The sequence below is a fragment of the Agelaius phoeniceus genome, chromosome 2 (assembly GCF_051311805.1).
Source record: "Agelaius phoeniceus isolate bAgePho1 chromosome 2, bAgePho1.hap1, whole genome shotgun sequence".
NCBI classification, from domain to species: Eukaryota; Metazoa; Chordata; class Aves; order Passeriformes; family Icteridae; genus Agelaius; species Agelaius phoeniceus.
This window is the reverse complement of record NC_135266.1, coordinates 24,368,796-24,386,787: the sequence shown is the minus strand read 5'-3', so window position 1 is coordinate 24,386,787 and position 17,992 is coordinate 24,368,796. Positions and strand designations below refer to the sequence as shown.

The 17,992-nt window shown below is 35.9% G+C and overlaps 1 protein-coding gene across 4 annotated transcripts in view; it reads right to left on the bottom strand.

Annotated features, from left to right (window-relative positions):
- The window catches only part of MYO16 (myosin XVI), a 357,627-nt gene that overhangs the window by 119,400 nt on the left and 220,235 nt on the right, over positions 1–17,992 (bottom strand). For all 4 annotated transcript variants that reach the window (XM_077173308.1, XM_077173307.1, XM_077173306.1 and 1 more), the window contains exons 17-18: positions 4,338–4,449; positions 300–417 (exon numbers count right to left, since the gene is read on the bottom strand). In XM_077173308.1, coding sequence (XP_077029423.1) covers positions 300–417; positions 4,338–4,449 — 230 coding nt within the window. The remainder of the gene's footprint in view (positions 1–299; positions 418–4,337; positions 4,450–17,992) is intronic.

Genomic DNA, 17,992 nt, shown 5'->3' with positions numbered 1-17,992 from the left:
GCATTTCAAAACAAGACTGAACAAAGTGCACTGTACAATTTCTTTTGGCAAACGATAGCATTAAATATGACATTTAATTAGCTAATTTGCAATACTGGCATTTTATTTCATCCCATAAAAAACTGTAATTTATGAAACACCCAAGTCAATTGGATACTGTCTTCCCACAGTAACTTATGAATTTTCAGAAGTCATTTCTTTTTGTGTCCCTGGAATTGTGTTTCCATCTGTCGGTGGAGCAGCGCAAGTTCCCTGCAGTGGGAGCAGCAGGCAGCGCTCCGAGGTCGTGTCCCACTGACCTTGCTCCAGGAGCTGCAGGTCTGACACGAACGCTGTCTCAGCATCTGTCAGGGCCGTGAAGCGAATGTCTCCAAGATGCAGAATTGCTGAGAGAATCACAAACAGGTTCTCCACCTCCTGCATATTTTTTTCAGAATTAAAGATAAAGAAAAGATCTGTTGGACACACCAGTGAAAGGCAATGTTTATAAAACTATAAATTCTGTTAGTTTGGATCATCGGCATTTGATAAGTTGAAAAGCATTCACATTTGAATTGTTAACAGGAAATTTGAAATCAAACTGGAACCTAGCTAGGACATGAACCAACAAAATTACTTTTTATTTCCTTGTTTTAATGTCACATTAACCACTGGTTTAAGAAAGTTTTTCCCAATGTGATAAAAATACTGAAATATCTTTAATGGATGCACCGTTTCTGCAAGAAATAAAACATATGTTGTCCATAGAGAATTTCTATTGAGACAATTTCTGTATCTGGGAATAGCAAGGTTTTTTTTGCCTCAGCCAACTGAATTCACAAAGTGTCCAGCTCTATAGGTTCCTGGTATTAAAAGCTGTAATTAAGGTCCAAAAGAAACAAAAGCAACTTTCCTTACCCTCACACTTTCCCTCTGAGATTGTACACTCTTCTGTGATGTCTCAGATTGTGAAGCAGCTATCTTTAGGGGCAGATTTTTTCTGACCTGATTTTTATCATAGCAAGAAGAAAACTAACTGTCTTCAGTTGTTTTGGTTGGTTAATTATATTTAAAATATTTTTTAATTCAAGGAAAAATATGATCTGTGGAAAATAAACCTTAAATGCTAAAATAGGGAAAGCATTGTTGTTTTGGGAGTTTTTCTTTAAGGTCAGTTATATAACAATGGCACTTCTTAGAATGGTAAAACAAGAAACCTGATATCCACTATAACATTACATGGTATTATGCACAGCAAAATTAATTGATAATTCTTGAAATATTTTTTAAAATAATATTTAGAGCCCGATTCTGCTGAAACTGCAGAATTGACAGTGAGAAATATCACTTATCAGAATTTGCAGACTAAGATTATACATGTACTACTGATGAAATACTCAGCTAGTACATCTTCTTTTTTTGCAAGTTTTCTTCTTCATTTCTTCATGTTATTTCTCTGATAAATATGCCAGTCATCAAAGGACATTAGAAAAGCTTATAGTCTTTCTGGGATAGACTATAGCACCTCCAGTGCTGTTTAAGCAAGTTTGCTTTCTAAACTACACTTTAAGACAAGAATGTCAATCTCTTACTGTATGAGAGAGGTGTCAATAGTGCAACAGTGTATTTTAGTATTACATGGTACCAAAGCTGAAGATTCAAAAAATCCAATATATACAGAGAAAGTCTGAACAAGATAACTCTTAAAATAGAAGAAGTTATGCTAATATAGCATTCAAACTAGGGTGCTATACTCTGCTTCTTGGGATGGTGTCTCAGGCAAGATGAAGTGGCACACTGGCAGTGCAGACTCCTTGCTTGTAGGTTAACTTGTTCAGAACTGGTTTGGGGATTCCTGTGCAGCACTGAATGACAGTGGGCTGGGATAGCTTTTGATCGTGGTAATTTTGGTAAGGTCTCAGGTATATTTTACATTCCAGATTCTTAAACACTTTATCATTGTGCAGGATGCATGTTTCCCCACCATTAAAACAGTGGTTGTTTTTCATAAACACTAACGTTCTTTGGATGATAGATTAATGACTGCTAAGGAATTTTTATGTAGTTCTTCAAAAAGATTATCTACTCTACCATTAAATGTAGCTAGGTAGTCAAAGAATGATACATACAGACCTCTTCCTGTACCTCAGAAGTAATGGGTAGAAATTTTAGGAATGTGTTTTATCTACATATTGCCCTCTAACATTCAACACAGGAGATCAGCCTGCAGTACTTGAGAGTTTCACAGATGTCTTGTCCCCTAAATATTATTCTAATGCTGCCTGAATACAGACCAGCTTTCAAGATGTTGATACTTTTCTGAGAGGTGACTTATTTTCAAGAATTCTGAGTCAAATGAAGTAATGGACTCAAAAGAATACTGTACATGAAGCATTCTCAGACAGCTACTACAGGCTTATAAATCATGATTCATTTAGCATTCATTTATTTACTTATGGGCTGAACCTTATCAATTTCTGGATTTCTGGGCCTCTTGCTGGGCCCCTCCCTGGGGGTTCCCCTGTCAAGGGAAACCCTCCTGGAGCAGTTTGGTGTCAGGAAAAGGAGAAACTCAGCACTCTTCTGGTCTTCAGCTTCTTACTTATTGTTATCTTATCTAAAGTTTTGCATGCCGTCTATACCAGACTCTGTGTGCTGGAAGAGCACCACAAAAATGGCTAGTAATAGCTCATTACAAGGTCTTTTAAGACTAAACTATCCAGTTAAGAGCTGACACCTAGGTTATTTTCCCTTTTAACCCAATAACTGATCCCTCAAAGCCCACAGCGTGGACTTTTCTGTCCAAATACAGAACATCACCCAAACCATGAAGAAGGAAGAAGAAGCAAGAAGGAGGAGCTCAGGACAATACCCTATGTCCTCCATCTTGTTCCCATCTGCAACACACTAAAAATCCCAAAACCTAAATTTCTCACCCAAGTGACATACTACATTACTCTCTATAATCTCTTTCACTATTTTGTGGACTCTAGTCTATCTTGAAGCTTTCTCCATGAATGAGGGTCAAAGTCAGTGTTTCTCTGGGGGTCAGAACCTCTCAGAGCAGACAGAGAAATATTCCCTGTGCTCTAGGTTCCCACAGAACCCCTTCCTCAACAGAACAGAAACATTCATGAAAGAGTAAGAGAGATCCACCAAACTGGGAACACTGGGCTTAATCCAGAAGTGTCTGTACCTTTTGTTATTGAAATCTACTGGTACAGACCCACTAAAAGTAAGGAATAATATTGTCAAATATAGCCATGTGTGTTCAGTTTTGTACATGGCCTCGTGAACATTCATGAAAATAAACCCTACTCTTCCTTACATTGAAAGCAGACACTTTTTACTGCCTTAACTTGGGAATGCCAAACAGCTCCATGGTGTACCAATACCACCAAAGCAGTCTAAACTTTACACCTAAATAACAGCTTCAGCAGATTCACAAAATTTTTGCTGATAGCCCTTGATCCTTTTTAATTAAAACTGCTGCCCATCTGTCATTCTGATGATGTTTTAACTTAGAGTTACATTTTTTGTCCCCTTCTTTCTAATGATATTTTGCAGGAGTAAGTTCTTACCTCCTTCTAAAACTACCGTTGCTTATGTATTTCTGTTGCAGAAGTGCTCCAGCTACTCTGTGCTAGGTAGCATACAAATTTGTAAGAAATATGGGGAGTTTGTTAAGCACTGCAGTGTCCTGAGGGGATGCACAGTGTACATGAATTCTTATATTCATGCTTCTATTTCTTCTGATTTCCATCACACCTCTGTCCTCTAGAACCTCTTCTTGATTAATTTTCCAAATTATCTTCATTAATTTCATAGAATTAAAGACAAACAGCAGGCCTATCTTCTTGTTGCTTTTGGAGAATTAAGTCAGCTCTTTCAAGTTACCTGGCTCTAATTTTCTTTCCTAAATAGGTATTTACTTCTTTTCAGGTGCTGTTACACATGTGTGTTTCATGAAATTAAAAGGGATGGGAGATAATAAAGAAGAGGGAAAAAATTCCGTGGCTTTTATGAGGTGTCATATTGGATTTGATTGCTTCTTTTTATCTAGGTAGGTAATTTAATTGTTCAGAGTATTATACCTTGAAGCTGTTTTGTCAATCTTTAAAAATGAAAAATATTTACATTGTTGGTTCTGTGTCTAATTAAAAGTGATTACAGTAATTTCCCTGGAGTGAACTAGTGCTGTATTTGTTTCAATGTCTTAACTAACAGGGGGGGAAATAAAAAAGGACAGAAAGGTGCTTCTTTTAGCCACAAAAGGTTATCTCTGAGAGTTACTTATGGCCTGCTTTTAACTAATATGATTATTTTAGCCAAAAATAACATAAGCTCATGTAACTTACCAGGCTATTGAATCCCAGAGCACCTAGAGCTTGTTTTAGTATGGTTAATTTCTCCCTGTTTTGAGGGTTGGCTGCCAACATCATCTCTTCTGACACAGTCTGGCTTAGATACCTACACAGAGGAAAAACAGCATATCTGGTATTTACAAGGTGGTGCATGATCAAACTTTTGAAGTTCAAGTCCAGCTTTACATTTCTAACCAGAGGTTTATTGCAGATTTTTCTCAGCCTTTGGAGGGAGCAGTACCAGTGACAGAATGTTCCGTACTTCTTTCTTAAACGTTTGCTTAAGACTCCCCCCAATCCCAGCTTTAGCCCTACATGGCAGCTGAAATTTCAAACTGGGTTTATACCACTGCCAGTTTTGCCATTCTTGCACTACCAGAGATCCCCCTTCAGAAGGCAGATTTGAGGAGAGCCTCTGATAGCTCTGACTGCTCTAAGTTCCCCTCTTGCTGACAAAGGAATAGATCTAGCCCTTAACTGCCACAATGATCAATCCTCCCCCCAGCAGCTGAATGGGTGATAGGTGTACTCAATCTCTCTCAAAATGAAGCAGTAACCAAGTACACAGAGTAGTAAGTGTACAGCCCTTAAGCTGTACTGATTTGCACACTGCAAAGCAAAAGGAAATTTTATGTACCTCTCCAAAAACAATGATTAGCAGAGAAAGAGACACTAGTGCAGCAGCTAACTCAGAAAAGGAGAAAATGTAAGCAACATAAAGAGTAATAATACAAAACAGACTAATCAAAACTGTAGCAAAACAGATTATTGAAAAGTGCAGGAATCTAGCCTTTACAACCATTTATTTTGACCCTCTTGAAGTAAGTCCATATTTTTAAAAGTATTCAGGTATCTTCATAGAGCTGAAATCACTGAGGTGTCTGAATATCTTACAGGATTCTTACAGAATTACATAATGCTGAGAATGTAAGATATTTTCTTTTATTGTTTGCATTAAATTATCATAATCATTAAAATACACATTCATCACACAATCTGCACTCTTCACAAACGTCACTTTAATAAACAAAAGAACTCTCCACACCTTTGTACAAGTAACATCATCACTACACCAACAAAGGTAGACAATTTACACACATTTCAGCCCTCACCCTTCACCACAATTACAACAAAATTTCCCCACAATTATTCTGCTCTCTACTGATGTTCAGTCTATGATCTGTCACTTAAATATGGGAAACAATACTGGTTTAATTTTTGACAATTCTTGTTTACAATCATGTTCTCATACCACTATAGAGGAGATATAGTTTCAAAATAAACTCCTATTACCACAGAAGGTCTGGCAACACTCTTTTAGGGGTGGTAGTTCTTATAAGGATGCCATTTTACATAAATGTGTGTAGGAAGAATTATTTAGTATTTGCACTTTTCTAACAGATGAGGTTTAAATAGTACCCACAATGAAACATAAAGTGCATTTTTGTGAATCCATATCAGATTTACCAGTGTGGATTTCCCTTGCAGTGATAATGGCATAATTTACCCCAGCAGGTGGGCAGAAGAAGAATGATGGGGTTAAAAATGTGTGCCTGGGAGCATAAGTACCTTTTGCACCCCTAGGAGGACTAACTCAGCAGTTGTCTCAAGTATGAACAAGTCTCTCAACTCAGTGGATAAAGCCGGTGGTTCACAAACCATTGAGAACATGTGAGCATCCCTGCCAGAGCTCAGCACTGGCTCCTCAAGGTTACTAAAACATTAATTTTGTCAGACTGAGATAGATACAAATGATAGCACAGCTGTCAAACCGGCTACAGATGATTCAAAGTATAGCCAGCTTTATGTTTTGTGGGTTTTTTTTTTCCCCTGGGGTTTTTACATTGCCTGTAGGTTCAGAGGGAGCCTAGAATACATCTAATACTGAATCTGGCACAGAACCTTCTGGTGTAAAGGTTAATCCATCAGAAAAATTTCCACTTTTCTGAACTGCTGCATGAGCTTATGCCAGTAACATGTTATGCATCATGAGTTGGTGGCACTTTTGCTCCATAATTAGGAGATTTACAGCAGCAGCCACTCTGCTGTCAAAATATTCTATTGTCGAATGTTGTAGGAGTTGGAAGCATATGGCCATTTCTGCAAAAAAAGCCTCCTCCTCAATGGTTTTGTCCCTAAATAACTCTTTGTCTCTCCCTGTGCTGAGCAGGGAGTAGTCTTTCCTGTTCTGTGAAGAGAATACTCCACACTGCTGCTTTTAAGCCACCCCATTTAACCAGCACTTTTTTAGCACAGCTGAAGTGCTGGTGGGTCCTGCAGTAGCAGAAAGCTGTGTGAGTACGAGCAGCCCCTCTGCAAGCAGGCTGCAGCACAGCAAAGTGCTGCAGAGCCCTGAGAGGCAAGGGCTGAGCTGAAAGCACTCGTGCCAGTTCCTGCCTTCAGCACAGCGCCTGCTGATTCAGCAGGGGGCAAACCGGGTACGTGCCAAACCAGGGCCCATGGCTCTACAAACCATCCACAAACTGCAGCATCTGCTGGGACCTGCCTGTTGGAAGAGAATCTGACCTTCCCAGCTATACACATCCTGAAGATTTAATCAGCAGATGTGCTGGCGCTCTTGGAAAGGGATGCAGTTGGACATTTTCTAAGGTGCACTTCAATTTAGTTTCCCCAGTCTAAAAGCAATTAAATTATTTTATAACATTTCATGAGGCCCACTCATTTTTCCAAACAATTTAAGGACTAATGAAATATGAAACATTGCTTTGAAGAGTTGCACATTTGACTGTTATACATTTATAATATAGAGTATACTCACATTAAGGACAAATTAATTGTACAGAGCACTTAGAACTGCATATGGGTATCATACAGCCCTCACAAAATGCAAGAAATATACAGTGTAACATAATATATTGTAGCCATACAAGGAAACATATTTTCCTAATTATTAAGTACGGTCTGCCTCAAAAACATAGTAACATTTGGATAGAATCTTACTTTTCTTTTGAAACAGCTCCCTGGCAGCTCATTCTTTCCACGTTAAAGGTGTTGAGGACTAAAAGGGTTTGAGACATGATTTGTATCAATATTACTACTGTAACTTATTTATGTTGAAGAATGAAAGTCCAGAACAAATCTTAAATTGTCCCTTCTTCTATAAAATTAAAGAAAGGGGAAAGAGATGTGTCACAGTGCAAAAGTCCTAATAATAATAAACATTCTTTGGTTGAAGACACATTATTTTCCCATGAAATGTAAACTTTTTTGTAGGATATGTATTTTTCCTCATATTTATAGTGCATTTTTGTCTTTTGACATTCAAGTGGCCTGGGCAGAACAGCATTGCTGGTGATGAAGAGGAACTAAACTGCTTAAAATTTATATTTTGAACATACCGTGGAGATTTTATTTACTATTTTTACTTAGATTTTTGTCATTGTGAACTATACCCATGAAAACCCACGATATTATTTGAGTGTGTGCAATGTCCCTATAAGTTTCCAACAAAATAGTCTGTGTTCAAATGTAAACCAGATCTGGTGATTCCTGAGCTCTTTGTTGCTGATGATTTCATTAAAACAGGTATTACTTCTATACAATCCAGAGCTGATGTTCCCTAATATCTGATGCACACAGGCTGTGCACCAGTTTCAGGCTTACTTAGTTCAGTTTTACTAGCCTTACTAGCATATCTCTGTGTGCTAATTCATTCTGCAAATGCACAGGCAAATTAGCTTACTGTAGCTTTAGAAAAAGATTCTCAGATTTTGGATGAAGTTGAACCTCTTAACTGAAGATAGCTACTCAGACAAATGATATTTATATTTCTTGCAAAAGTCAAAAACCAAAGAGTTTATGCAGTTCCAGTAATTAATCTCTTTCTGCTGACTGTTTAACTATTTGTTTAAATGATACCCCATGCTGACATTGGCATCAGACTAGTACTTTCACCAGACAGTTTATCAGCACACAAAAAATTTTTAAAGACATGGTCAGCGATTTTCATTTAAAAGAGAAGAAACTCACTGATTCACAGAACTTTTCCTAAAGAAGATAAACTAATTGAATTGCAATATAGTCACTCTCAGAAAAGCACAATGCTTTTTATCACAATTAGATAGAAAATTTCTTGAGAAATATAAGGGACTATATAGTTTTCTTTCTGTTTTTTTGTCTAACAGTTCTAATCTGCAGCACTAGCAATCTCATCTATTCTAGTCTCTAAAAGAAAAAAAAAAGTACTATTTAGAAGAAAAAGTCAATGGTGGTAATTTTTTAGTATATTGTTTATTATATTATACAATTTTTGAACCATCATTAGAATGACACCATAGATCATATTTTCGGGTAGGGGCGTGACTAGTACAACCAAGAGTATAAAAAAAGTACTTAGTGTGACATTCAATTCTTAAACATTATCGACCCATACAATTCCATAGTTACCTTACCTGTTTACCCTATCATTCTCATTATAATGGTTACACATCATCACAATCATTCAACTCACATATTTGGTACACAGATCTCAAATATGAAGAAGAAATATGTGTGTCAGCATAACTGAACAACACTGAACTTTTGTGACATAAGCATATTTCAAAATTTCCTACATAATCCCACCAGTTAAAAACTTTGTTCAAGTAATTAATCCTCTGCTTAGTTGATTGAGCAAATAATGAGACTAAAGCTACAACTAGCTAAGACAAGCAAAGATTAAAAGAAAAGTTTTGACTATCAGTTTGCCACTGACAGAAACTCAGCAAAATAATACCTGATTTGCATTAATTTGTTTTCTTTTGAATGGTAACCCAAGATCATTTAGTATCAAAGTGATCTGCCTCTTTCAACATAAACAATTCAAGTAATTTCTGTTTATTCTTAGAACATTTACATCTATATAAAATCTGTGAAAAGATAAAAAATAAATCTGATAATAAACGTTGATATTTCACTAACCAAGTAAAACATTACCAAAACACTATCCTAACCACTTTGCATTTGTAGAATGAGACACCTGAAATGTTCACGTATTCTGTAAGAGCAGCCTTTTTATGCCATGCACAATATTACATGTTGCTCTGTAGGATACAGAAATAGCTACTTCATTGCAGTGGTCCCAGTCATATCTGACAGGGAAATTGCCTGAAAGAGATTCCTTGGTTGCAACCAGTTCCCAGAAATTCCCTTTTGTCTGGACTGTAACAATTGGGTTTCAGCTGAAGATGAACTGTAGATTTGCCAGATGGACACTGCTTTTCTGAGGGCTTTCCTGAAGTAAATACATCTTTTCGTGAATAATTAAAAGAACTCTTGGTAGGATTATATCATTAAGTGGCTATAAGCCACTGTAAAATTTTAGGATAAAGCCCTAAGATTTAAAAAAGGGGGTTTGAGTTGTTTTTTTTTTTTTTTTTAAGCTGGCATCTAGCTGCTTCCTACTTGACTCCTTTGCTGATGGAGGATGAGTGCTGACACACCTCCATTTTGCTGTAAGCTTTCTGGGCTATACCAGGTTTGATATAAGGGAAACAGTACAAAATCAGTACAAAACATCTGGAAACTTTATTACAGACAATAGTGAAGTAAATGCTGCTTGGGGTAATAAGGACTTCAGCAACTACAGTCAAGATCTTTAGTAAAAAAATCCCTCAGGTTACAGGCAAAAAGCTTCATTTTCTAATTGTTTATACTCAGAATAATCTGATTAGATTAGAAACAGAGGACATATCTTTAGTACCAAAAAACACCAGAAAAACAACCCAACCAGAACCTAACGACCAAAACCTCACAGAAAAGCAAGGGGCTGAATAAGGATATCCTGCTTTATTGGTCAGAAAAAGTGACAGAGATCAGATGAAAGCATATTTTTTCCAGGAATTAGGCAAAAGAGAAATGAGTATTAAAAAGATACAATTCAACAGCAAACAATTATAGAATTGTTTGAAGACAAAAGGATAACTGAAAGTACAAATTCAAGGCAGGTAAGGCTGATTAGGCAGTGGATCATCAGAACAGCATCTAGTATGAACTAAATGAGGTCAAGTATGCCTTAATAATGCAAAAAGTTAATTGTCATATATAACAGCCTTATTTGTATAGGCCAACATAGGAGTCATAAAATACTTAGCATGGCTAAAGCTTGAACTAGACAACTCTGTGTGATTTGGGGCATCTCATTACAGAAAAATCAGGATCAGTTAAGAGAAAATCCAGGGGAAAGCAGCAGCAAAAATGTATCAGAAAATAGACTTAGGAGCAAAACAGTTCATTAAATATCACCTACAGAAGACTGAGAAAGATATTACAAAGACAAAAAATTCCCAGTCTGGAAGAATATAACTGGAAGTTTTCAAGATTTGACAAAGTTCTGAACAATCTGATTTGATCTTCCAGCTGGTCCTGCTTGGAGCAGCAGTACAGTAGATACTCCCTGAATTATTACCAAAATGAATTATTCTGGGATTCTATGAAAGAAATTAAATTTATTTCTCAGATAAGTTTGGATCTCTTGTTTTGTTTTGTTTGGTGTTGGGGTTTTTTTTTAATCTCATTTAGTATCAGTAATTTTGGCCTCAGAATGGTGGCACATCAAGCAAAGATGGGTCTTTAATTGTTGCAGACATTATGTTGACCTTTAAGTAGTCCCTAAAATGCAAAAATTGATTACAGCTGTTAGAGTCATGAGATATCTGAGGACGAGTAAAATTTGATCAGAAATTTACGTTCTTCAATATCTGAAGGAATGACAATGTTCTAAAATCAGACCAGTCTTAAACATCAGACTCCTGTCAAAGGGTGAGTCAAAAAGGAAGATAATATTTCTGCTCTTCTTCTCAGGGCAGCAATCCCCTTCCCTTTTAACTACTAGTCTAGCTAGTAGTTAAAAAAGCGCTGCATTATTATTTTATGAGGAGGAAAATGTCTTCTGATCTTGAAAACAAAATATTTTGACACCAACTTCTAAATCATCTTTCTTTTTTAAAATTTTAGAAAACTCAAATTTTATAGAAATTTACCTCAAATTTTAAGAAAAAAATGATATGCCCAATTTATCATCAGGAAATTTCCAGACACTTTATTACCTTTTATGAGCTAGAAACAAAACCTCTTTTAAGATTTTTTTTAGTACCTTCAAAATACCTGGATTTTATTTTTTTTTTAAAGACTGGGGGCACAGGACCAAACTCTTGGAACTGATGAAAATATTCAATGAAAGCTGGATCAAAATAATTGTCAGGACACAGGCTATAACCACCACACCTCCAAGTAAATACAACTTAGTTTGATTTTGTATCTAGACAGTAAATGGTTTGTACCTTCCATGTGAAATTATTTATTAATAAGGCTACCAAGATGGCTGAATAAGAATCCTTTCTTGCACATAATCACTCAGGAAGGATAAGATCTTTATTCTATTGGGCTCCTGGGTAAAGGTGTACAGTAAATTAGCTCAAACTTACTTAATTTAGACTTTAGTTCTTATGGTTTTTCACTTATGAAGTGAAAAAAAGATAGGGCTGGAAGTCACAACGGAAACTTTGCTTATTCCAAATACCATCCTGAGGCAGAAATCTGCAAGTTTCAAGGTCTGGGAATGATAGAATCATGGTCCTGATAAGAACTGGGAACATGGATGTGAACCCAGATGAAACTGCCCTGGCTCACAAATCAGTTGTATTTTCTTTCTTTTGTGCTGCTGAGGCAATAGATTTTCAAAGGACCACTCTGTTTGCACAGTAGATCCTGTCTTGATACAAAGGCTTGGACCTTTGTATACCAGATCTCTGGAGGCCTTTTAAAAACAAAGAGCAAAGCAAAATATTATTTTTCTCTGTTTATATTCCTTTAGTTGGTTAAAGAAAAAAATTGAAAGAAAATAAATGCATGAGAAGAGCTGAATGTCACAATCTATTCTTTTTTGAGACACTTGGCCAACTGGTTCCTGTGAGGAATTAAAACTTCTATGGTGTGCTTTCTTCTGCTGATCCACTTGCCCACATGTCATTTCTCTGCTATTATTAAGATACATCTATAACTAACCCAGAGAGAAAGATAATAGTATCAACTCCTACTCTAGCACAATTGAACACAAAAGATTTTTGTTTTTTTTTGCTATAAGGACAGTATATTTTTTTTGCTGATAGAGTTTAAAAATATTGGGTAAATAATTTACATGGAAGGAGCAAAGAATATATATTTAAGATATACTAATCATTCAATACAGAACTCTCCATCAATACTTAATTAGGCAGTGCAAGCCTCTGCAAATCATGTTGTGAATCAGAAATTCTGGATTTTGTCTATAAAGCCCTTATTTCTTTTACAAAAATGACATACAAATAAAAGCCTTAATATCCTTTCATCAATTAAAAATATTAAAAATATTTTCAAAATATATTAAATGTAAAAAAAGAAAAAACTTAAAACTGAGATCCTGATACTTAATGTTTATTTATCCAAGCCAGAAAGTTTTTTTCCCAACTTTTAGGACAAAAGCCCCATGTTTTGGTTGTGGGTTTTTTCTGTTGTTTCTTGTTTTATTTCGGGTTTTTTTTGTTTGTTTAGGTATTTTTTTTTAGTTTTGCTTTTTAATATATCATGTTGTAAGCCTATGGAAACCTGTCATGCAATAGTTCTCCAAAATCATTATGTGCTGTCCAGTTAAAGATATTTAGAAAAGATGATTGAAACCAGGCACTTTCAAAACGTCACCTTCATCCTGGATATGATTTCCTGCATATATCTCCCCTCACACAGAGGTGTCCAAATTTTTTCTCATCATGATGATAAGCAGGATATAGAACTGACTTGTCACTTGCTATGCATGAGCCTCTCCATCAGTCAGCTTTATAGGCAGCTGCTAGGAAATACTGTGCCCATAGCTCAGAGCACATCAGTCAGATGGAATGGATTCAGGAATACCTACTGGAAACATTCATTTTCTTTGAATGCTGTAAAGGCTTTTCTTACGGCTTGACCTTAATTAAAATGTGTCATTAAAAAGCACACACAAGTGTGCTCTCAGTGCCAGCTTCTATAAAATGCTGCACTGGTTGTTCCAAAACCAGACACAGACCATGCCCATCATGACATCATATATAGTGATTTTAGGCCACTGGAAAAACAAGAAGTTGGTTTCTCTTCTTGCCAGGTTTACAAGCACTGTGAAATAGAATAATGAATTATTTCACCACTCTGTATTGTCCCAATTCAGCAAAACACTTCTGTCTAGCTAGATTCAAACTCATGCTTTGTCCCACTGATTTCAGTTGAGTCCTAGTGTCAATATAAACATCAATAACTGGAGGTGAACACCCTCTGTTCAGCTCTGGTTCACTGAGAAAGAAGGTAAGGCAGACTGAGGTGTGTGACTCTGGAGGAAATAAGCAGTACTGGCAACCCAGACTTTAGGCTGTCCCAAGCATTGCTTACATAATTATTAGACCTTAATATTACATTATCTTACACTTATTTCTACTCTATGCAATGGAGATTCCAAAGATACACAACATTCCTGAACTGTAACTGTATGACCTAGGCATAGTGCAGAAAACACAGTATTTAGCTATTTAGCTCAGATGAACCTGCCCCAACACAACCACGGCACTTTTTGTTCAACACCATCTGGGGAGTCTCTGATACACTTCACAATGAGCCACACAGACTTATCTTTCAGCTCTACTTGTTATTATATAAAGTCTAAACCAGAACATTATTACAAAATCTTCATTAGTTGATGCTTTGTTGCTTGAAAATTCTCAGGAGAGCCAATGTCACAGGAGGATGGAGCAGTATTTCATAATCAGGTTCCAGCTCTAACACAATCGATATGCATGTTGTGGGTGTCATTTAATGTGACATTGTATTAAGCAGCATGGATTAACAAGCTAAATCCCTTCCTTCCCCTTATTAGTGCTGCCCAATGAACCATGCACTTGCACAATCATGTGAAAGGCGTATGGCTTTTTCCTCTGCAGTCCCCATTCCTCCTTCCCATCCAGTTCAGGGTAGTAGCCCTGAATGGTAGCACAATGGTCATCAGTAAAAAAATCAACATTAGCAGATCAGTTAATTTTTCCTTTAACTTCACGTAGAAATCATAACATCTCAGATATGGGTTAGTTACAGGAAAAATATGAGCATTTAAAAACCAGTTTTCTTACAACTATGTCAGTTTACTCCTCTCATGTTAAATATTTGTGAAGTATTTCTCTGAAATACTTTAAATTATTGTAAGAGTTTAGCTATTCCTGTGACTACTTACTAAATCCCAAGATGCAATTTAGGTGTAATTAAATTTTAGGATTGTTTGGCCTGACTGAAAATTAATGACTTCACAGTTTTAAAAAATGCTTTTAGAACTGCTGGGATGAAGGGTATTGAGTACATAAAAGCAAGCCTTTCAAAAATAAATTCCAATAATCTCTACCATACTTACATACTCAGAGAGTAAGAAATTTCAACAAACATTTTTATTTCTTTAAATATCTCATGTGAATATGGGAGGACAATGTATTCTGCTTAGTGAGGAAAAGCTGCTTTGCACTTACCACTGCTTGATATGAGATAAAGACAAAGCAAAACAGTAGACATCAATGAAGTAAATGACATTTCCAGAACATGATAATGAATAGCTTCTGGCTTTTTTTCTCTCAGGGAAAAAGGGCATGTATTATTACTTTTTTTTTTTCCTTTGTCCCCAGTTTTTAAACGTATACAAATCTGAACAAATTTTACATCCTTTGAACCGTGTTACCCTGTATCACTGAGCTGGAGTTACTACTTATCATTTAAGAGCACATATTTCTGCTCATAACTTGTGCAATAAAGTACCAAAAGCAGCTCTTAAAAAAATGTGAATAGCTTTGTTAATTTCAAGAGGTAAGATATCAGCATAATATTAATCAACTAAACACTGTAGACAGATTTGATGACAGCCAGAACACAGCTTTTATTTTTAGTTTTCTAAACTAACAAAATGACAAGTTCTGTATGTGTTTTGTAAACTGGTTTTAGCACAAAAAGCTTATATTAGCCCATGTGTTATCCAGTAAGTAGTTTTGCCTTGATATTTTATAAAATAAAATTTCAAATAATTCTGTAAGAAAGACTATGTGTACTATGAAGAACAGAAGTTTTACAGACAGTGGATATACTGAAAAGGAAAGCAAAGAAATACACAATGGTCTTTAGCCTCAAAATGCTAAATGTTGTATAGGCTTTTTTTTTTCCCCTAATTATATTGATAATCCTGTGGAATAGGTTGAAATCAGAGACTCAAGCATTCTGTTCCTAAAACTACACAAAAACATAAATTTAGAATTATTCCATTAAAAAGAAAATGAATGTGCAACAGGAATGACTCAAAATAGAAATTTTCACACCTCTGATGGTAATACAAGAATTAATTCAGACAGGATACCTTGAACTGTTTGTCTGACTCATGATGCAGATATCTTACAGGACAAATAATGAAATCTGTGAACTACCACTCTAAAAGTACAATTTTGAAGCTTAATATACATGAAATAAGGAGCATAATGCTGATGGTGATGAAAAAGTAGCAAATAATAAGCATTGCTGAAGATGTAAAAACAGTAAGCCAGCCTGCATGCAAGTGCAAACTGGTCCAATCTACTTCCTGAAATGCTCCAAAAATTGTTTGAACTTTGCTCCTACAACTAAAAGCAATTTAGTTGTATTTTGTATTTCTGTGTTCAGATTTTGGCATTGTTTTCCAGGCAGATGTCATGGAGTTTATGAGCCTCAAAGGCATTTCTCCACCAGCACATGCTACTTTTAAAATGCTGATTCATTAAATAAAGCTGGCTGTGTTAAGAGCCATGGTATCTGATCTAAACTATAAAATGTGCTTAGGAAACCTGCTTATAGCTTTCACCAGGATCCAGTTAAAATACTGTTGATATGCTTCAAAATTGTTTCTTATAACACTGGTTGTAGCTCATTAATTAGTTTCAGATAAGCTGATTTACAATAGGAGTTCTTGTTCCTTTATATGCAGGTATGACCAGGTGTATTCAGGTGTGTATATTAAACAAATAATTCTGAACCGTAAGATCTACTTAAAGAACTTTTAATTTGGTCAAAAGTAAAAGGTAAAGTCCCCACAAGACACTAGGAATCTTTTGAAATACTGGGAAATATATATATATATATATATATATATATATGTGTGTGTGTGTGTGTGTGTGTGTATATATATAATTTACTTAAGAATGAAATGTCTTTTTAAATATGATTTGGTGCAGTAGCAAAATTTAGTGTACCTTACTTTTTTCGTAAAAAGCAAGAATATTCTTCTTGCAACTATAAAAGGAACAAATTCATGTGTATTTTCATATGTTATCTATTTAGAAATCAAAAATTCACAATCAACAGTTGCCACTCCTTTAGTGTAAGAAGAGTGTTCTGCTTTTCACACAGCCACCAAGCTACATGATGCTGGGCACAGGGCTCAGTAATGGAGAACTGCCATCTCAGGAAGAACAGCTTTGCCCCCTGCCTCAGGGTCCATTTTTGTCCCAAATGTGTTTCAGGACAGTCAAAAATGTGAACAGGATGGATGTATGTGCCTGTGTCTCTCATATCTTTTCAGGCCTCACAATAAAATCATGCTGGGTGAAAAGTCACAAATGAAATACTTCTGACATTAAATCCCCTTCAGTCTTCCTTTGCCTCTCACAAGGCACCAAGGACACAGAAGCTCAGCAAACCTGAAGCAAACCTCAGAGATTGCACACCAAGATCTCAATTGGTGGGGTGCATCTAAGGCACATATGAAGATTTACAGTCCTTTCATGGTTTGTGTGTCAAAATAGGACAAAGAGACTCCCTACTAGGTCTTAGTGCTAAAATCCTCACTACACAGGGATTGCAAAGCTAGGTTTTATTCAAATACATTGCTTTCTAACAACAACAACAAAAAAAGAACAAAACAAACAAACAAAAAAAGACCCCACAAATACAATTTTAAAAGGTAACAAAATAAACAGAGAAGAAAGATGATCACAGAATAAATTATGCTTTAAACAAGTCCTTTCCTTCCTAAAATATATGGGAAGCAGGAATGGGAATAGATTGGAGAGGATTTCAACTGCATGTTTAAACAGGCTCCAGAATAAACTACATCACTAAAGAATTTGAGATGTTCCCATTTGTTTCAGTTTTGTCTTAGAGGCCAACCTAATTCCAAAACATACCCTATGAAGTTGATCATAGGACATATTTTAATACATGCTGCTCCATTCTTCTTAATTGTTACCTGATTTAGGAGCCCTGTTTAAACAGGAGATTAGGTCTGAAATGTGGAAAATATACATAATGGAGCTGAAAATATACTGGGAAAGGAATGTCAGAGAGCATGATGAAAATGGGGAAGAACTGCAGCTACAAGGAAGTACAGATGTATCTCTGAGAGTGAAGCTGATTTCTCTAAAACCAAAGACATGAGTCATGAGTTATACAGAAGCAAACACAAAGAAATACTCTCAATACTAGGACAATCTCTAGCAGTGCCAGTGTTAACACAACTCTATTTGAGACAGAAAAGTGATAAAAAAATAAATTCAAATGAACAATTATTTAAATAGAAAAATACATAGAATCATCATCACTATTGAAAGGTGTGGGCTGGCAAGGACCTTAAAAATCATCTAGTTTTAACT